The following is a 16095-nucleotide window of genomic DNA, read 5'->3' as shown; positions in this document are numbered from 1 at the left end:
AAAGGAAACTCACAATAATAATTTTTGTTTCTGATGAAATTGTTTGAAACTTGCAGAATTTCTGGAACGCAATAGATTGTCCCATAGATTCCTAAAATTGTACATGAAATTATCAAAAGTCCCAACCTTAAAAATGCAGATTGTGCCCTTTGGCTGGATAATGGTCTTGAGTGTTATTCCCCCCCCACCCCATGTGTATGTAAAAATATAAGAAACTCTAATTACACTGTTGGGTTATTATGGCTAGTCACACTCCCTCAACCCAACCTATGTGACACATTTATTGTATTGAAATAAGCAGGACTCCTATATGGGCTACCTCAAGTTGTACAAAAATAAGGATATAAACTTAAACAATCAGCAGATAATTTTATTTTTCAGCTTGAGGGCCCAAGATACATAATGCTTTATCTGACAGCATTCTCAGTCTGCAGTTAACATACAGTAAAATTTCCTTCAATTCAATCATAATTTCTGATAACTTCATGGTCTTCATATAGTTTTTCTGGCAATAATTCAGGTATGTCATTGCCTTCTTGCAGGATTTTTAACCTTTTTATGTTTCTATTTTCCATTCATTTAAAATCATGGTATGCTGCTTCATAACTGCTGATTAAGCCCAACCTTTGTTAGTTGACTAGGGCTGGGGACCTGAGTGAATAAGCCTGTAATAAGGTCAGCTGGATGTCCCAGTTTGCAATGTAGAAATAACTTCATTGGTAAGGTGATTTTGTTGCAAACTTAAAAACAGCACAACTGTCATAAAATTGGATAGGGGTTTTGATCCCAATTTTTCCACTGATTTGTGCACGAATTTCTTCCATTCAGAATCATTATTTTTTTCTTTTTTCCCAGTTGAAACCCAGATTTACCTGTTCAGTAATAATAATAATAATAATAATAATAATAATAATAATAATAATAATAATAATAATAATAATAATAATAATAATAATAATTTAGAAGGGACCTTGGAGGTCATCTAGTCCAACCCCCTGCTCAGGCAGGAAACCTTATACCATTTCAGGCAAATGGCTGTCCAGTCTTTTCTTAAAAACCTCCAGTGTTGGAGCATTCACCACCTCTGTAGGCAGGTTGTTGCTTCTTGTCCTGCTTTCAGGTGCTTTGGAGAATAGAATAGTAAGAATAGAATAGAATAGAATAGAATAGAGAATAGAATGGAGAATAGAATAGAGAATAGTAAGTGTGATCTAGTTATTATTCTTGGTTAAGCATTTAGATCATGTGTTCATAGAGTAGCCAGTATGCCATTCAATAGAATCTACATGCAGTTCAAAAATGACCATTTAATCTACAGCTGCATACTCTAATAATTAATGCTAAATGAATTCAATGGAACATTGTAACAAATAATGGATTAAGCACTGAAGGAGGATATTCTAATTATGACTAATAGCTTTGTAGATGGAGAGGAATCTGTATTGCAAACAGAAAAATTGGATCTAGAAACCTGCAGTGATGCAGGATAATAGCTGATACTTTTCTGTAGAAAATGGTACGGTATTTCAATAACACAATCTACATGTAGAGTACCTGTAGATCTCAAAATGGACAACACTGTAATCACATAGATTATATTTTCTATAGTAGTGGATGGAAAGTTTTGTGCTGACTTGCTGAAACATCAGTTACTAATCACCAAAAATGCATCTGACTGAAAAGAATTACAAAGAGTCCAATTCCAATGAGACGTAAGTTTGAATGTGCCTGAAGAAAATAGATTGAGGTTAGCAACAAATTAAAACCTGGACCTTGTGGACAAGGGAATTGTGAGAGAATTATTGTTAAAAGAGGAAGCTGGAAATTGCATAAGAACAGCCAGAAAGAAATGAATATATTGACTATCAAACAAAACCACAGAAATAGTAAAAGAAAGGAGAGGAGATGTTGGAAAAACTACAAAATTTAATGAAAACTTCCAACAGACAGTACGAGATAAAAATATATATCTGAACTTGGCATGTAGATACACAGAAAATAACAAAATGACAAGAAGCAATATATAGTATTTAGAAAAATTAGGGAAATTATGGAAGCATTTCAACATGAAAACATGCAAGGAATACACAGAAAAACTGCACAAGAAGACCAAGTCAGATGAGATTGTATTCAAGAGGAAAGAATTCTAGGATGAGCTAATAATGCTGAGGAGGAGGTCAGCTGGGCTGTAAACCACCTGACAAAAAGGAAAGTCCAAGAAATAATTCAAATTTCTGAAAAGTACTTAAAAAGAGGCTGGCAAGGAAACAAGATTATAACCCCCCTCTGTCACCAAATAACAAAAGAAAAAAAAGCAGCATGGTCACATATGATGCCTGGATGCAGTGAATGGATTCTGGGCAAAAAGCTGAAAAAGATTGACTCTTGAGTTATAATGGGGAGGAAATTGCTTTATGTTTTTTTGATAATTAAGATCAATATTCAGTACTAGAGGAACTTAAAAGTTAATTGGAACCAATGATGAAACAAAAACATTTCTACTTTGGACACATCATGCTGATGCAACTACGAGCAATATGGTAATGCTGGGGAAGGTGGATAGAAGGAAAAGAGGCTGACAGTGCATGCCCTGCCAAAGTAAAGTAAGCAGACTCTGGTATATGAAAGATTAAATAGAGTTTAGGAAAGATGAATAAAAGGAAAATGCCTTTAAGATATCCTTTTCCGATAATTACAACTGTCTCTGCTTCTAGCTTTGGATTTACTATGGGAGGGATTCTTCCAGATCAGAATTGTAGCTTCTCATCTATGAAAAACTTTACTACATGGTGATAGATTTCTACAAATTCTACATCCAACTAGATTAAAAGACAGAAAAAAGTATGAGTGGTTTCACCTTGGTGGAAGAATTGAAACTGAAATAACACAATGTATCTTTTCTTGCTACCTCCTTGCTCTTTTGAAAATGACACCTAATTTAGGCATTGTTTGCATTAAAAAATTGTACCTTGCAGCACTTAAATTATAAATACATAAAAGCAAGTTTCTAAACCTTAAGTTGTGAAGGAGGCACTAGTGTCTCTGAACTCCAAAGCCAACCTCTCAGATTCCTTCCACATTCAAAAGTGAGGCATGCCACATGGCAGACCTTCCGAGGATCTAGCAATTAAAAATAGCTAGGAAAAGGGTAGAGGAGTGACATAAACCTCTTCCTTCCTACCATTACCATAATAGCTGGCTTTAATTCTGTGGGGGTCCTGCAGTTGCCCAAAGAATCCTCATTCCCTTCCTGCTTGGCCTTCACTATTTATGCTCCTCCCAACTTGGCTGCTTCATGGGTATCCCATACCTGGATGGTATTGTTTTGCTGCCATTTAGTGATGTTTTGCAGCCAAATTTGGGACCCCCAGGCCTAGTTTTTCCCCCCACACTCCTTTACAAGACAGACAAGTGAGAGATGTGCCACCCCATCCTATAACCCTGCTTCCAGTTGAGGGGAAGGCAGGGGAAAGGCTCCTCATCGTTCGTTGATTTTAACTTCTATAGCCTATTCCGCTACACTTTTGACTGGGGCCTTGAGCTGGCGCTAGCATATCTCCTTTGTAAAGATCCAGACGGGCAGTACAATAGTTTGGGAAAAATGTAACTGCCAATAGCTGCCATTTAGTCCCATGAAATTTTGCAGCTCAGAAATGGTACCCCTCTACATCAACTGGGCGGGCTTAAGCTGGAGGGCAAGGGCTGAGCAGCAAGGGAAAAAACCCAGTGATTCCTTGTCCCTTGACTGCCAATGTTACTGCTACCAGAAATGAGGTGCAGAAATATGTAATCAGAAAAGAATGAGCAAAAACCACTGAGCAAGAATTAGCAGATGTAAATTATACGAAAAGGAGCGTGTATTTGTCTTTATTTAAGACAGTGTTTCTCAACTTCAGTAAGTTTTAAATAGAAACATTTTTGGCTCCTAGAATTCTCTAACCAGCAGGGCTGGCTGGGGAATTCTAGGTGTTGAAATCTATTTATCTTAAATTTGCCAAGGTTTAGAAACCCTGACGTAACTACAGATGGCATATATTTGGTGGTACTTAGATTTATATACCACTTCATAGTGCTTTACAGCACTTTCCAAGCAGTTTATAGAGTCAGCATATTCTCAAAGTGTAATCTGGGGTCCTCTAGGGGTCAACAAGACCTTTCAGCAGGGAGTGTGCAAAATCTAAGAAATAATTTAAAATTTCTCAATTATTTCTCATAAATAAACTTGAACTCTTTTAAGATCCACAATATTTTTAAGAATTTAAAGCTTTTTATAGTTAAATTGCTGCTCTATCTCCTCCTTGTTTTAAGTTGGTGATTCTTCCTAAAATAGTTATTCTGTTTCTAAAATTTCTGGGATGGTGTTCTATCCTGATTATAAAAATATTTTATCAGAGAAATTAACAATCCCTGGTATAAGTGCCAATTTGTCCTTCAGAATTGCATCATAATTTGGATAAGATCACACTCTTCATTTTATACGGATATTTCTGGAATGAAGTTTAAATATATATCCAAATATAGAATCTTTTCTATTTGCATCTGTTTTGTTGAATCACCTAGAATAAACGGAATGATGTGCCCTAATTAATGCTGTTTCATAACACACTGTATTTTCAAATATAATATCCTCTATCCATTCATAGTTAGTTCCTTTCCGGATATAATTGCATTGTTACAAACTAAACGTTAACAGTCCTAGCAGTTGAGGGGAAAGAGGGAGGGATAGAAAAGTTCTGGGAAGTCAGGATAGGAAGAGGGTAGTGGAACATGCCAGTCTGGGAGTCCTTTCCTTACTGTAGAGCAGAGGCCTCCAACCTTTTGGGCACCAGGGACCGGTTCTGTGGAGAAAGATTTTTCTGCGGACCAGAGGGAGCGTGGTTTTGTGTACTGCCTGCATCCAGCGGATAGGGCTTCACTTCTTTGCGCAGCCCGGTTGCTGGTATGCCGTGGCCTGGTGCCGATCCACGGACCTGGGGTTGGGGACCCCTGCTGTAGAGAACATTGTGATTAAGGCCCATTGCTGTGGGAACTAAGAAAATGGGCTATTGGACAATGTCATGTTGCTTTATTGGCAGTGGTGGCAGAATTGGCTGAGAAGAGACAGGGAAAGAAAAGCTCTGGGAAGACTGAGGGAGCAAAACAAACTAGCATGGTTATATTTGCTCTGTGAAATCCTTCCCACTGGGTTTTAACTAAAACCTGGAATAATAAAAAGGTTGAGAGTTTAAAACAAAACACATTTCTCATTTATGCGCTCCCTTGAACAAGACATGAATACATTGTTGGCTTTGCACATTGAATGAAGCCATAATATAATTAACTTCTTTTTTCCTTTTTCTTTTTTGCAGAACTTGCTAAATGCCCTTCATGCAACGTGCAAACTTTGTTTCTCTTCTAACAACTTATCTCCTGATGGAACTTATTCCTAGAGAAAGATGGTTATTGAGAGTTGCTTTAAGTTAACTGTTAAAGCTGGGAAAAGAAAGAAGAGAAAAAAGATTGTTAGGAGAATGGAATCTCCTTAAATGTGGATGATAAAGACTTGGGTGCTATCCCAAATCTTTCTTGATTTTCAAGATTGAATACTTTTCACCTGTTTACCTTCCTTGTGCCTGTTAGTGGCACTCAGTAAAAATGAGAATAGAAAGATGACAAGAGAGATGCTTTGCCTCTTCAAGCTTAATTTTTCATTGTATTAGCCAGGGTACAAAGTTGAAACCTTGCACTATGTCTCATAGAAAGTGTGACCTGCATACCAGCCTGAGACTGATCGAGGGAATGCATTCACATAAAAGGAGGAGCGCTGGTTGCAACATCTGGTGTTACTTCTGACTTCTTTTTGATTTCCCACTAGTAGTGATCAGTTTATCTACAGGAGTGGCTGGCTGGACGACTCGTTGGCAAAGTTTCTTATCATATTCCTGAAGTTCTTGGGGTGACACCAGATCCTGCAAGACATTCCATGACCAGGTGTATGTGGAGAAGATCTGGTAGAAGCTGGGGTTGTTTGTCTCCAGCCCAATCTCTCCACCACGTAATCTCTTCCACAACTTCAGAACTTTGTTGCGTTCACGAAGAGCCATAGCTTTCCGATAGGAGCCTGTCACTTTCTTGACCTGAATAGGAAAGCCAGAGAGTATGGATGAGAGATAAATCATCAGAGTAACCTTGGAAAACTTTAAAAATTCCAATTCCCAGTCAAACTGTTGAATTTGGAAAAAGGAGGGTAACTTGAAAGATAATTCTTAGAAATTTTGTTTGAATCCTTTCTAAGTCATATGGTCCTAACTGAGCCCCAGATAGCAATAGTGCTGGGGCATTAGCTGCAAATGCCTTAAGTGCAGGAGGGATAAAGTGTACTTTTCTGGAAAAAATATTTTTAGATAACTGATGCAGATCTTTTTGCACTGTGGAATATGTAGTTCAGGTGGGCATTTCTTCTTCCTGAGCTTGAAAAAAATATTCCTAGATATCTAAAAATCTTAACCTGCCCAAAGCACTACCCTCCTAAGTTTCAGCTTCTCTGTTTTGGCCATTAGAAAAAGTTAGCATGTCTTTTAAATTCAAAAGATTATTCAGGGAGACAGTAAGTAAGAAATTCAGGTAGGCTAATTGTATTGATTTTAGTTCAAATTCTCATTCCTTTTCCTAATAAATTCCTCTATAGATGTGGAAATTTAGCTTTATTGGTTTAAAAAGGCAATTTCTCATTAAAATGTTTTCCAATTAAATGTCTTTCATGGTTTTCTTCCTACAAGGATTGGCTTTTATGTTCTCCAAGTTCTAAATGATCTCCTTTTCTGGTCTTCCTAGAAATGAGCCTAAGGGACAAATCACGGGAAAATAGACTCCCCACCTGCAGAGATTTCAGTGTGTCAGGAGATTCAGCCTGAGTGGTGGTTGACTATCATTATGATCTTTTATTGGGAGTTGAATCCACCAGGATTAGCCTAAGTAACCAGCAGAGATTTCTCATGTATTGAAACAATCCACTTGTATATTTAGTCACTCATATAGTGAAATTTTGACACTAAGGAGAAAACTGCTCATTCAGATTATAATTTATTAAACAAGACTCTTTTCTTAATGTGCTATTTCAACAGCAGTGGGATAATGCCTCCTTAAGTAACACCAGCTGCCTGCAATTAGTGCAGGTTTGCATCCCACCAGGCTCAAGGTTGACTCAGCCTTCCATCAATAAGTTGACTTTGTAAAAATGCTGCTTGGGGCCCCCCGAAAGCCCTAATAAGCAGGTATATACATAGAATGAAGGCTATTGCTAAGCACATTGTGCTTTAGATTGTAAGCCGCCCTGAGTCTTTGGAGAAGGGCGGGATATAAATGGGATTAAAAAAACTCAGTCTTTTACAGTGATATATTAAGCATAACATGATTTACTTAATTTTGGTGTACTGAGTAACAGCAGCCACACAACCACATGCATACAGTTGCAAGAAAAAGTATGTGAACCCTTTGGGATTACGTGGAGTTTTGCATGAATTGGCCATAAAATGCACTCTAAACGTCATGTAAGTCACAACAATAGAAAAACACAGTCTGCTTAAAATAATACTACACAAATATTAGCTGTTGTCATGTTTTAATTGAACATAAGATGGAAACATTCACAGTGCAGGGTGGAAAAAGTATGTGAACCCCTAGCCTAATGACTTCTCCAAGAGCTACTTGGAGCCAGGAGTGAGCCAACCTTGACTCCAATCAGTGTGATGATATTGGATGTGTTGCTGACAGCTGTCCTGCCCTTTAAAAACACCTGTTTTGGGTTTACTGGTCTCAAGAAGCACTGTCTGATGTGAACCATGCCTCGCAGAAAAGAGCTCTCAGAAGACCTACGATCAAGAATTGTTGACTTGCATGAAGCTGGAAAGGGTTACAAAAGTATCTCCAAAAGCCTTGATGTTCATGTGTCCACAGTAAGACAGACTGTCTACAAATGGAGAAAGTTTAGCCCTGTTGCTACTCTCCCTAGGCGTGGTCGTCCTGTAAAAATGACTGCAAGAGCACAGCGCATAATGCTTAATGAGGTAAAGAAGAATCCTAGAATGTCAGCTAAAGACCTACAGAAATCTCTGGCACATGCTAACATTTTTGATGACACATCTACAATAAGGAAAACATTAAACAAGAATGGAGTACATGGGAGGACACCACGGAGGAAGCCATTGCTGTCCAAAAAAATATTGCAGCACGTTTGAAGTTTGCAAAAGAGCACCTGGATGTTCCACAGCACTACTGGCAAAATATACTGTGGACAGATGAAACCAAAATTGAGTTGTTTGGGGAAAACACACAACACTATGTGTGGAGAAAAAAAGGCACAGCACACCAACATCAAAACCTCATCCCCACTGTAAAACATGGCGGAGGGAGCATCATGGTTTGGGGCTGCTTTGCTGCCTGGACGGATTGTTGTCATTGATGGGAAAATGAATTCCAGAGTTTATCAGGACATTTTGCAGGAAAATGACCATCTGTCCGCCAACTGAAGCTCCGCAGAGGATGGGTGATGCAACAGGATAATGACCCAAAGCATACAAGTAATTCAACAAAACAATGGCTTCAACAGAACAGAATACACCTTCTGGAGTGGCCCAGTCAGAGTCCTGACCTCAACCCGATTGAAATGCTGTGGCATGACCTTAAGAGAGCGATTCACACCAGACATCCCAAGAATATTGCTACACTGAAACAGTTTTGTGAAGAGGAGTGGTTCAAAATTACTCCAGATCATTGTGCAGATCTGATCTGCAACTACAGGAAACATTTGGTTGAGGTTATTGCTGCCAAAGGAGGGTCAACCAGTTATTAAGTCCAAAGGTTCACATACGGTACTTTTTCCACCCTGCACTGTGAATGTTTCCATCTTATGTTCAATTAAAACATGACAACAGCTAATGCTTGTGTAGTATTATTTTAAGCAGACTGTGTTTTTCTATTTTTGTGACTTACATGACGTTTAGAGCGCATTTTATGGTCAATTCATGCAAAACTCCACATAATCCCAAAGGGTTCACATACTTTTTCTTGCAACTGTAGCTATTGTGATCTGCTGATCAGGGTTTATAGTTTAGTAACTTACATGTACTTAGTTAATATTTATTCAGTAAACAATGGTTTATTTTATTTGTTAAATTTATTTGCTGCCTATTTTACTATAGGCCTACGCTAGGCAGCTTGCAATAATAAAAAGAAGACAATGAAAGAGTGTAAACAGAACAGAAGTAAAATAATAAAACAATAAAATAAACAGTGAAAAAGAATCATATCAAGAATGCATCAATATGGGTGGAGAGAAAAGCACAAGCAATGATTAAGTGAACTATGCTATATGTGAATTTGACATACAAGATCAGCGCAGATGGATGTATCCTTTAGAAATATGTGAAACTCGAAAAGCTCATACTATATTCCAATTCATATTGTCATTAGAGAGCAATTACTCATTCCTTAAGTCAAAGGCCGCATTGATTTTAATTATAAAATAAGACCAACTAATTTAACTTGGTCCAGCCCAATAAATAGTACCTGTCTCAAAAGAGCTTACCTCTTGTCGGATTCTACTCACGTCATCCATAGTCAAACGCTTCTGACTTAGCTCTGGAGAGAGAGAGAGGGATGGTTTGGAAGCTTTGGCAGATTTTGGCTATGTATAAAACAAAACAAAACAAAACAAAATGTATAACAAAGGTTTCTCAAATCTGAGCAGATCAGTATCACATAAACATACGGAAAAGCTACCAGAAGGATTTAATCATTAAATGAAAATAGGCAATATTTTTGATGTTAGCAGAAATGGAATTGTATACTCACTATTTGCTTTATCCACCTCTTTTTATGGAGGAAATGGTCTTCAAAGGTGGAGATGGGTTCCATCTTCCTTTGCATGTCTAGCTTCTGGACATCCTTTTTTGGCTTCCCTTTCACCAAGACATCCCGATTAGGGATCAAGGGAAAGATAGGCACTTGACTATAGGGACTCTCTGAAGGATTAATGTTTGCTAGGTAAAGCAAAACACAGTCAAATGTCAGGATGCTCTTAGCTGTTGATATCAGTACTCATCAATATCCAAGCCACACTCTAGTGAAAAGCAGAGAAATTGAAGCAGAACACAGCAGAGCACAAGAGAAGCAGATAGCCATTGTAAAAGGCGTAAAAGGAAGCAAGACAGCAAATTTAGCCTTTCCCCCAAAAGCTAATTGGAAATGATTGTATTTCTTTTTCTTTGTGCTTTTCTTCCATACTGTGGCTTTGATTGAAATCACTTCTTACCCAGCTCTTACTAGCTTTTGGAGGAAAAGCTTTGTAAGCACAAGCACAAGTATTCAGTATAAATTATAACAATGCAAAAATGACAAAATGTGCATTTCACAATGCAAATTCAGCTTTTATATGTATGCCCAACATTGTACATGAGAAGGTAAATTATTCCTGCAGATATTATTTTTGTTTACTAGCTAACTGAAGTCCTAGGAATTTGGAAAACCCATAGCAAATGCCCCTCCAACCTGCAGTCCAAAAGGGTGGTGGGAGTACTATAACTTGTATTTGCAGCAATAGAGAAGATTGCATTTGTCCTATTTAATCTGGGCATATATGTTCGACAACTAATAAATTAATTGGTACAAGAAATTTACTGATACAAATCAGTGCAAAAGTATAAAGTCAATATATTTCCCATCCCCTTATTCTATCACATCACTATAATTATTTAGAAAAGTAGAAATTCTTTTTAGCACTAAAATAACTTTTAACAGGCATGTCTAAAACCTTATGAAATATCAGAATGGTTATTTTCCATTAGAATTAATTCCTTTTGTGGAAACAGAAAATAGAGCACAGACTTCTTCCTAATCAAATGCTTTGTGCTTTCCCTTCATTCCTAATCTGGAAAAAAATCTCAGGGAATGTGGTCTCCAATTGTGATATTCTGGGCATTGTCACCACATGAGCGAAATAAATCCAACCAATGGATTTTTTGCTGGCTTCCTGCTTCTATTACACAAATGCTCACCCTTAGGAGAAAAAGGAGAGATGGACAAACCCACTGTTGGACTAATGCAATGCAAAATCTCTAGCACAGTCTGTAATAAAAAGAGTCTTGAAAAGGAAAAGTGTTACTCTCTCGCAATGTCACTCATAAGATACCTAATGTGCCTGGAACTATTTATCAAAGCAGTTTTATAATACCATCCTCTGCATCTACTTTTTTTAATCTCCCCCGCCCCTCAATCATCACCTTTTTTCTAGAGTGCTTTTGCACTAATACATCAATTCTTATATGTATTGTAATTAAGCTTAAATACACATAACTGAGTGGGACATGTATGCTGTTCTCTTCGTTGATCTCCTTGGTGTAGTGGTTAGAATGAGTACTGCAAGCTAGTGGCGTAGTGTGGGTTGTCAGCACCCCGGGCAAGGCAAGTAATTTGCGCCCCCTAACCCGTGGATTTTAGCACTCTCTCCGCACCGCACCGCACGCCTGGCACCCCCCCCTCCACAGTGGGCAGCGACCCGGCGGCTCGGATCGGATTCGCACAGCCAGCACTTCAGTGAGAGAGAGTGAGTGAGCCAGGCAGGGGCAGAGAGCTGCAAGTGCGAGCGTGCCCCCCCAGATGTTGCGCCCGGTGCGGCCGGCCCCCCCTGCACCCCCCACGCTATGCCACTGCTGCAAGCTACTTCTGCTGACTGAAGTTCGGCAGTTCAAATCTCATCAGCTCAAGGTGGAGTCAACCTTCCATCCTTCCAGGGTCGGTAAAATGAGGACCCCGATTTTTGGGGGCAATATGCTGATTCTGTAAACTGCTTAGAGAGGGCTGTAAAGCACTGTGAAGCGGTATATAAGTCTAAGTGCTATTGCTAAGCGCTATTGCTATAACTTATAATTCTTTCAAAGCATGTCTTCTGTGCTATTATATGTAATAAAGCAGTACAAACATACAAGATCAGCGCAGATTATGCTATGTGAACCATTAATAGCAATGAAACAAACCACCAGCTGTGCCTAGGTGTTTCAAGGTAGGAACATGGTGAAGGGCATGATTCCTGCCAAAGTATTTTGCTCCTTGAAAGTTCCACTAAGTTACTCAAGCTCTTGCCTGCCTACTTGGACTTGAGCTTCAATTAAGGCAGAGTGATTGATCAAAACTTAATTATAGTAACAGAGCAGCAAGGCATGCTTTTGTGCAAAAACCCTGAGATTATTAGATATGTTCAATGCATTTTCTCAACTCCACTACAAGATAAAACCAGGGAAATTCCGTGGCTCAGCTTAGAGATTTTTTCCCCAGTGTATGCTCCATCAGATTCTTAACAAGATATAGTTCAACCCTGAAGTTTGCTGCAGTGTGAGTGCTTACCTTGGAGATTTGCCACATACGATTCCAGTTCCTTTTCGTTCATAATGCAGATGCGGGCAGCACCAGCAAAAGCAGCTATCGGGGAAGACTGGCTTTTGGCCAACCTTTCTTTATCAGAATGGTGTTGATCCTGTTTGGCTGACCTGCTATCAGGTGGCCAAGCTCTCTTGCCTGTACAGTCTAGGAACTTTTGGCGATAATAGCTAGAAAACAAGCCAAGGAAAAATTAAAGTGAGCATTGAATAAAACTAAGTAAGACGGTTAAACCATTTGCTTTTTTCCTTGTTGGCTTTATAATCAGAGTTTTTCTCCCTGTCTTTTTAAATCTTGGCCCTCCCTCATTCTCTTTAATGATATTCTGTGCAACTAACCTTTTCTCTTTTGCACATTATACAATATTTTCCTCTCATCTTTTGCAGGACTTTTTTTTTAAAAAATCCAGTCTCTTCATCCTGCAACCATCCTTTTCATATATTTATATATATATCCAATCAGCAAGATTGCATGCATTTTACAGATAGTTCTCAGCATACAACCACAACTGAGACCAGAATTTTCATTGTTAAGCAAGGCAGTTGTTAAATGAGTTAATCTTATGACCTTTTTGCCATGGTTGTTAAGCAAATCACTTGCAGTTGTTAATAACGTGATTGTTAAGGGAATCTAGCTTCCCCAATTGACTGCTTGCCGGAAACCATGTAGAGAGGTCGCAGATCTCAATCACATGATCCTAGGACTCTGCTACTGTTGTAAATATATATTGGTTGCTAATGTATAAGTGAATATTAATTTGACCATGAAGATGTTGCAGCGGTTGTAAGTGCAAGTACCAATTGTACATCATTTTTCCCAGTGCCGTTGTAACTTCAAATAGTCACTAAACGAATGGTTGTAAGTCAAGGGCTATCTGTATAACATAATACTGTTCATCAGATTCATTGCTATTATAGCATAACTTTCTTTATTTGTAAGACAAATGTTCTGCCTCGTGCTTTCTTGTTAAGCTGTGTGGATTTAACTTATTTCATGCTTGAGAAGTTTTCTTTAGTAGCAGCTGTTTTGTATTGCTGCAACAGAAATAAAGCAGAAGATGGTACAGGAATAACTTTATTGAGTTTTTTCCACCTTTAATTTCATTGTATTAAAGTTTTGTAGATTGCAGCTATATTGTTAAAATACGACCCAAAACATGGTCTCTAGAACCTGGGAGTCCCTGGACTCTGGCTGCTGGTGCTGCTGCTGAATGCTAAGTTGGCCTGTAATGAAGCTCACCTCACCCATGATCAGATTATGGATGATAAGGCTGCCCTGGATAGGCACAGGATGAGGGTATTTCCTCTCTCAGAAATATGCCCCCTCCAGGTGTTGAATGTGGCAGAAGTCAATATGAAGTAGGAGTGGTGGTGTGGCTGCTGTTACTCAAAAGTCTCTAGTGGCCTACTACATGCGTAGCTGGACGTAAAGCTCTTTGTAAAGCAGGGACATAGGGATCAGTTGAGCTTGCTGCTTATCTACTTTTCTCCCTGCGGGACAGCTGTGGCCTTGCCTGAGTTCCTGGATTCATGGTGGTGATATTCTCCAGACTGATGGTGCTTCAAATAGCCTTCTGGGCTCAGAGATGGCCTGAAATTCATGGCCACCATGGGAGCCATGGGTTGAGCCCAGCTTATTCATAGAAGGGGCAACACATTGGATCTGGTGTTTGTTGCAGGACAATGGCAATGTGCCCAGGATCCTCGTGTATAGAGGTGGGGGCATGGCAAATGAATCCCTGCAGAGTTGCTATGAAGACTATTCTAGGCATCTGTTAGATTAGGGCCACATCCAGAGCCACATTCAGCCAGGGTGTCATTGCAGCCCAGCCTGTGGCATTAGCGGTGGGATGGTGGGGCATTGACAGTGGTAATGGCAGGGCATTGATGGTGGGGGCAGGACATCAGTGTGATTTTGGCAGAGGGGCAGGTGAGCATCAGTGGAGGCTGGGAAATCGGTGAGAGGAGGTGGGGCAGTGTCAGCAGGGGCGGGGCAGTGGCAACAGTCATCCACAACAGTCTCAGTTTCTCAAGTGGCCTTTGGGAAAATTAGAATATATTAGATAGAGTTGCTCAACTTTAGAGCGGGCAGGTCCAGTGAAGTGACTGAGGCACAATGTAGCTTAATTATTTCAAGATTTTGAGCCAGTCACTTATCGGGTCCTTTTTCTGTAAGCTTGGCCACCTGCAGTCTGGATCTATGCTCTTTCTAGTTAATTAAGTTAATTAAGACCTCTTGAGAAGTGGCATTTGATTGGATCCAAGTGGTGGTAAATGGCTCTTTTGGGGAGGGGTATGGTTCTGCTATCCTTGAAAGAGGTGGTAGTTCACTACCTCACGAAGAAACCATCCATGGACCCTACAGTCTTGGATAACTTTTGCCTGTTCTCTAACCTTTCCTTTTTAGGCAAGATTATTTAGTGGGTGTGGGAAGCCAATGAAGTAGACTATCTAGACCTTTTGCAGTCAGAATTCAAATCAGACCATAGTACTGAGACACCAGTGGTTGTTCTAGAATCTAGATTAAATGTTAATATACAGTATATTGCTAGTTCATGTATGATATGCCGTATGGTAAATAATCACTGGTTGCACTTGTGGATGACCTTGGGAGGTCTTGGCTTAGGGTGATGTGTCCATCTTGGCCCTTCTTGACCTCTTGGCTGCTTCTTGACCATGGAGTATTGCTGAACGGGCTGTAGGGTTTGGGAGTGGCACTGTTTTGCAACATTCTCCTTTCTCTATTGCTGGAACCAGCCGGTGCTGGTGGGGGGAGAAAAGATTCAGCTCTAAGGTCTCAGGGTTGAAGTCTCTCTTGCCTCCTATTTAATATCTATATGAAACTGCTGGGAGAACTCATCTGGCAGCACCAGGTTTCAATATTATCAGCATGACACCTTTTCATTCCTAATTAAACCTAATTCTTTAGTTCGCTGTATATTTTTATCAGTTCTACTCTATAAGATCAGACTACTTTTATTAAACTTATAAATGAGGCCTCCTTTTACTTAGTTTTATAGATACACATTTATTTTTCTTTCTTTCATTTTGTTAGTTAATTCTTAGTGTTCTCACATTCCAGCTTGCATTCTTTCATATATCATGGATGTCCCCATCAAATTATCACTGCCATTCATCAAACTTTGGTTAACTGAGATTTTCACATAATACACAGCAGTAAGTGGAAAGGGAGGAATCTTTAGAAAGGTGAAGAATAATTTGGAAAATGCAAGTGACATTTCAGTGAAGAACATGAATGAAATAGGAATTTCATACTAAATACCTGATGGAGAAGTATGCATTGTCTTTTTTTAACTAATATTTTTACATTTAATAAATAGATTTACGGTATATTGATAACCAATCCTTCTAAGAACAAAAAATAAACCCTCCTAAATTATTATTATTTAGTTATTCATTAACCTTTTCTAATACAAAGAATGCTAGATAATTTACATTAGCTGTAATTGTAAAAAAAGATTCCTCTTGAAATAGTCTTGTATAATTGAGAAGATTTCCAAATTACTGTGAATAAAATGTGATTTAAAACATTTTTCCAAATATTGTCATTGCAGAGAACTCTAAATCTAAATTCTTGTTTATTAAAGTTGTTAGTGACTAAAGTATTATTCCATGCTCTTAAAATTTAAAGACTTCTGAACCCTTTTGTAAGAAGAAACGAGTC

At 38.9% G+C, this 16095-nt stretch overlaps 1 protein-coding gene across 1 annotated transcript in view; it reads right to left on the bottom strand.

The window, feature by feature from the left end:
- Positions 1 to 5372: 5372 nt before the first annotated feature.
- The window catches only part of LOC308678961 (EF-hand calcium-binding domain-containing protein 3-like), a gene marked incomplete at its 5' end in the record, with an annotated part of 32898 nt that continues 22175 nt past the window's right edge, over positions 5373 to 16095 (bottom strand). Inside the window, 4 exons of the mRNA XM_081346192.1 lie at positions 5373 to 6116; positions 9566 to 9664; positions 9832 to 10019; positions 12379 to 12581. Of these exons, the coding sequence (XP_081202318.1) occupies positions 5823 to 6116; positions 9566 to 9664; positions 9832 to 10019; positions 12379 to 12581 (784 nt within the window). The 3' untranslated portion in view covers positions 5373 to 5822. The remainder of the gene's footprint in view (positions 6117 to 9565; positions 9665 to 9831; positions 10020 to 12378; positions 12582 to 16095) is intronic.

The sequence above is a fragment of the Vipera berus genome (assembly GCF_964194415.1).
Source record: "Vipera berus genome assembly, chromosome: Z".
In the NCBI taxonomy this organism is placed as follows: domain Eukaryota; kingdom Metazoa; phylum Chordata; class Lepidosauria; order Squamata; family Viperidae; genus Vipera; species Vipera berus.
The sequence above is the reverse complement of the archived record's forward strand: the minus strand, read 5'-3'. Positions and strand labels throughout refer to the sequence as shown.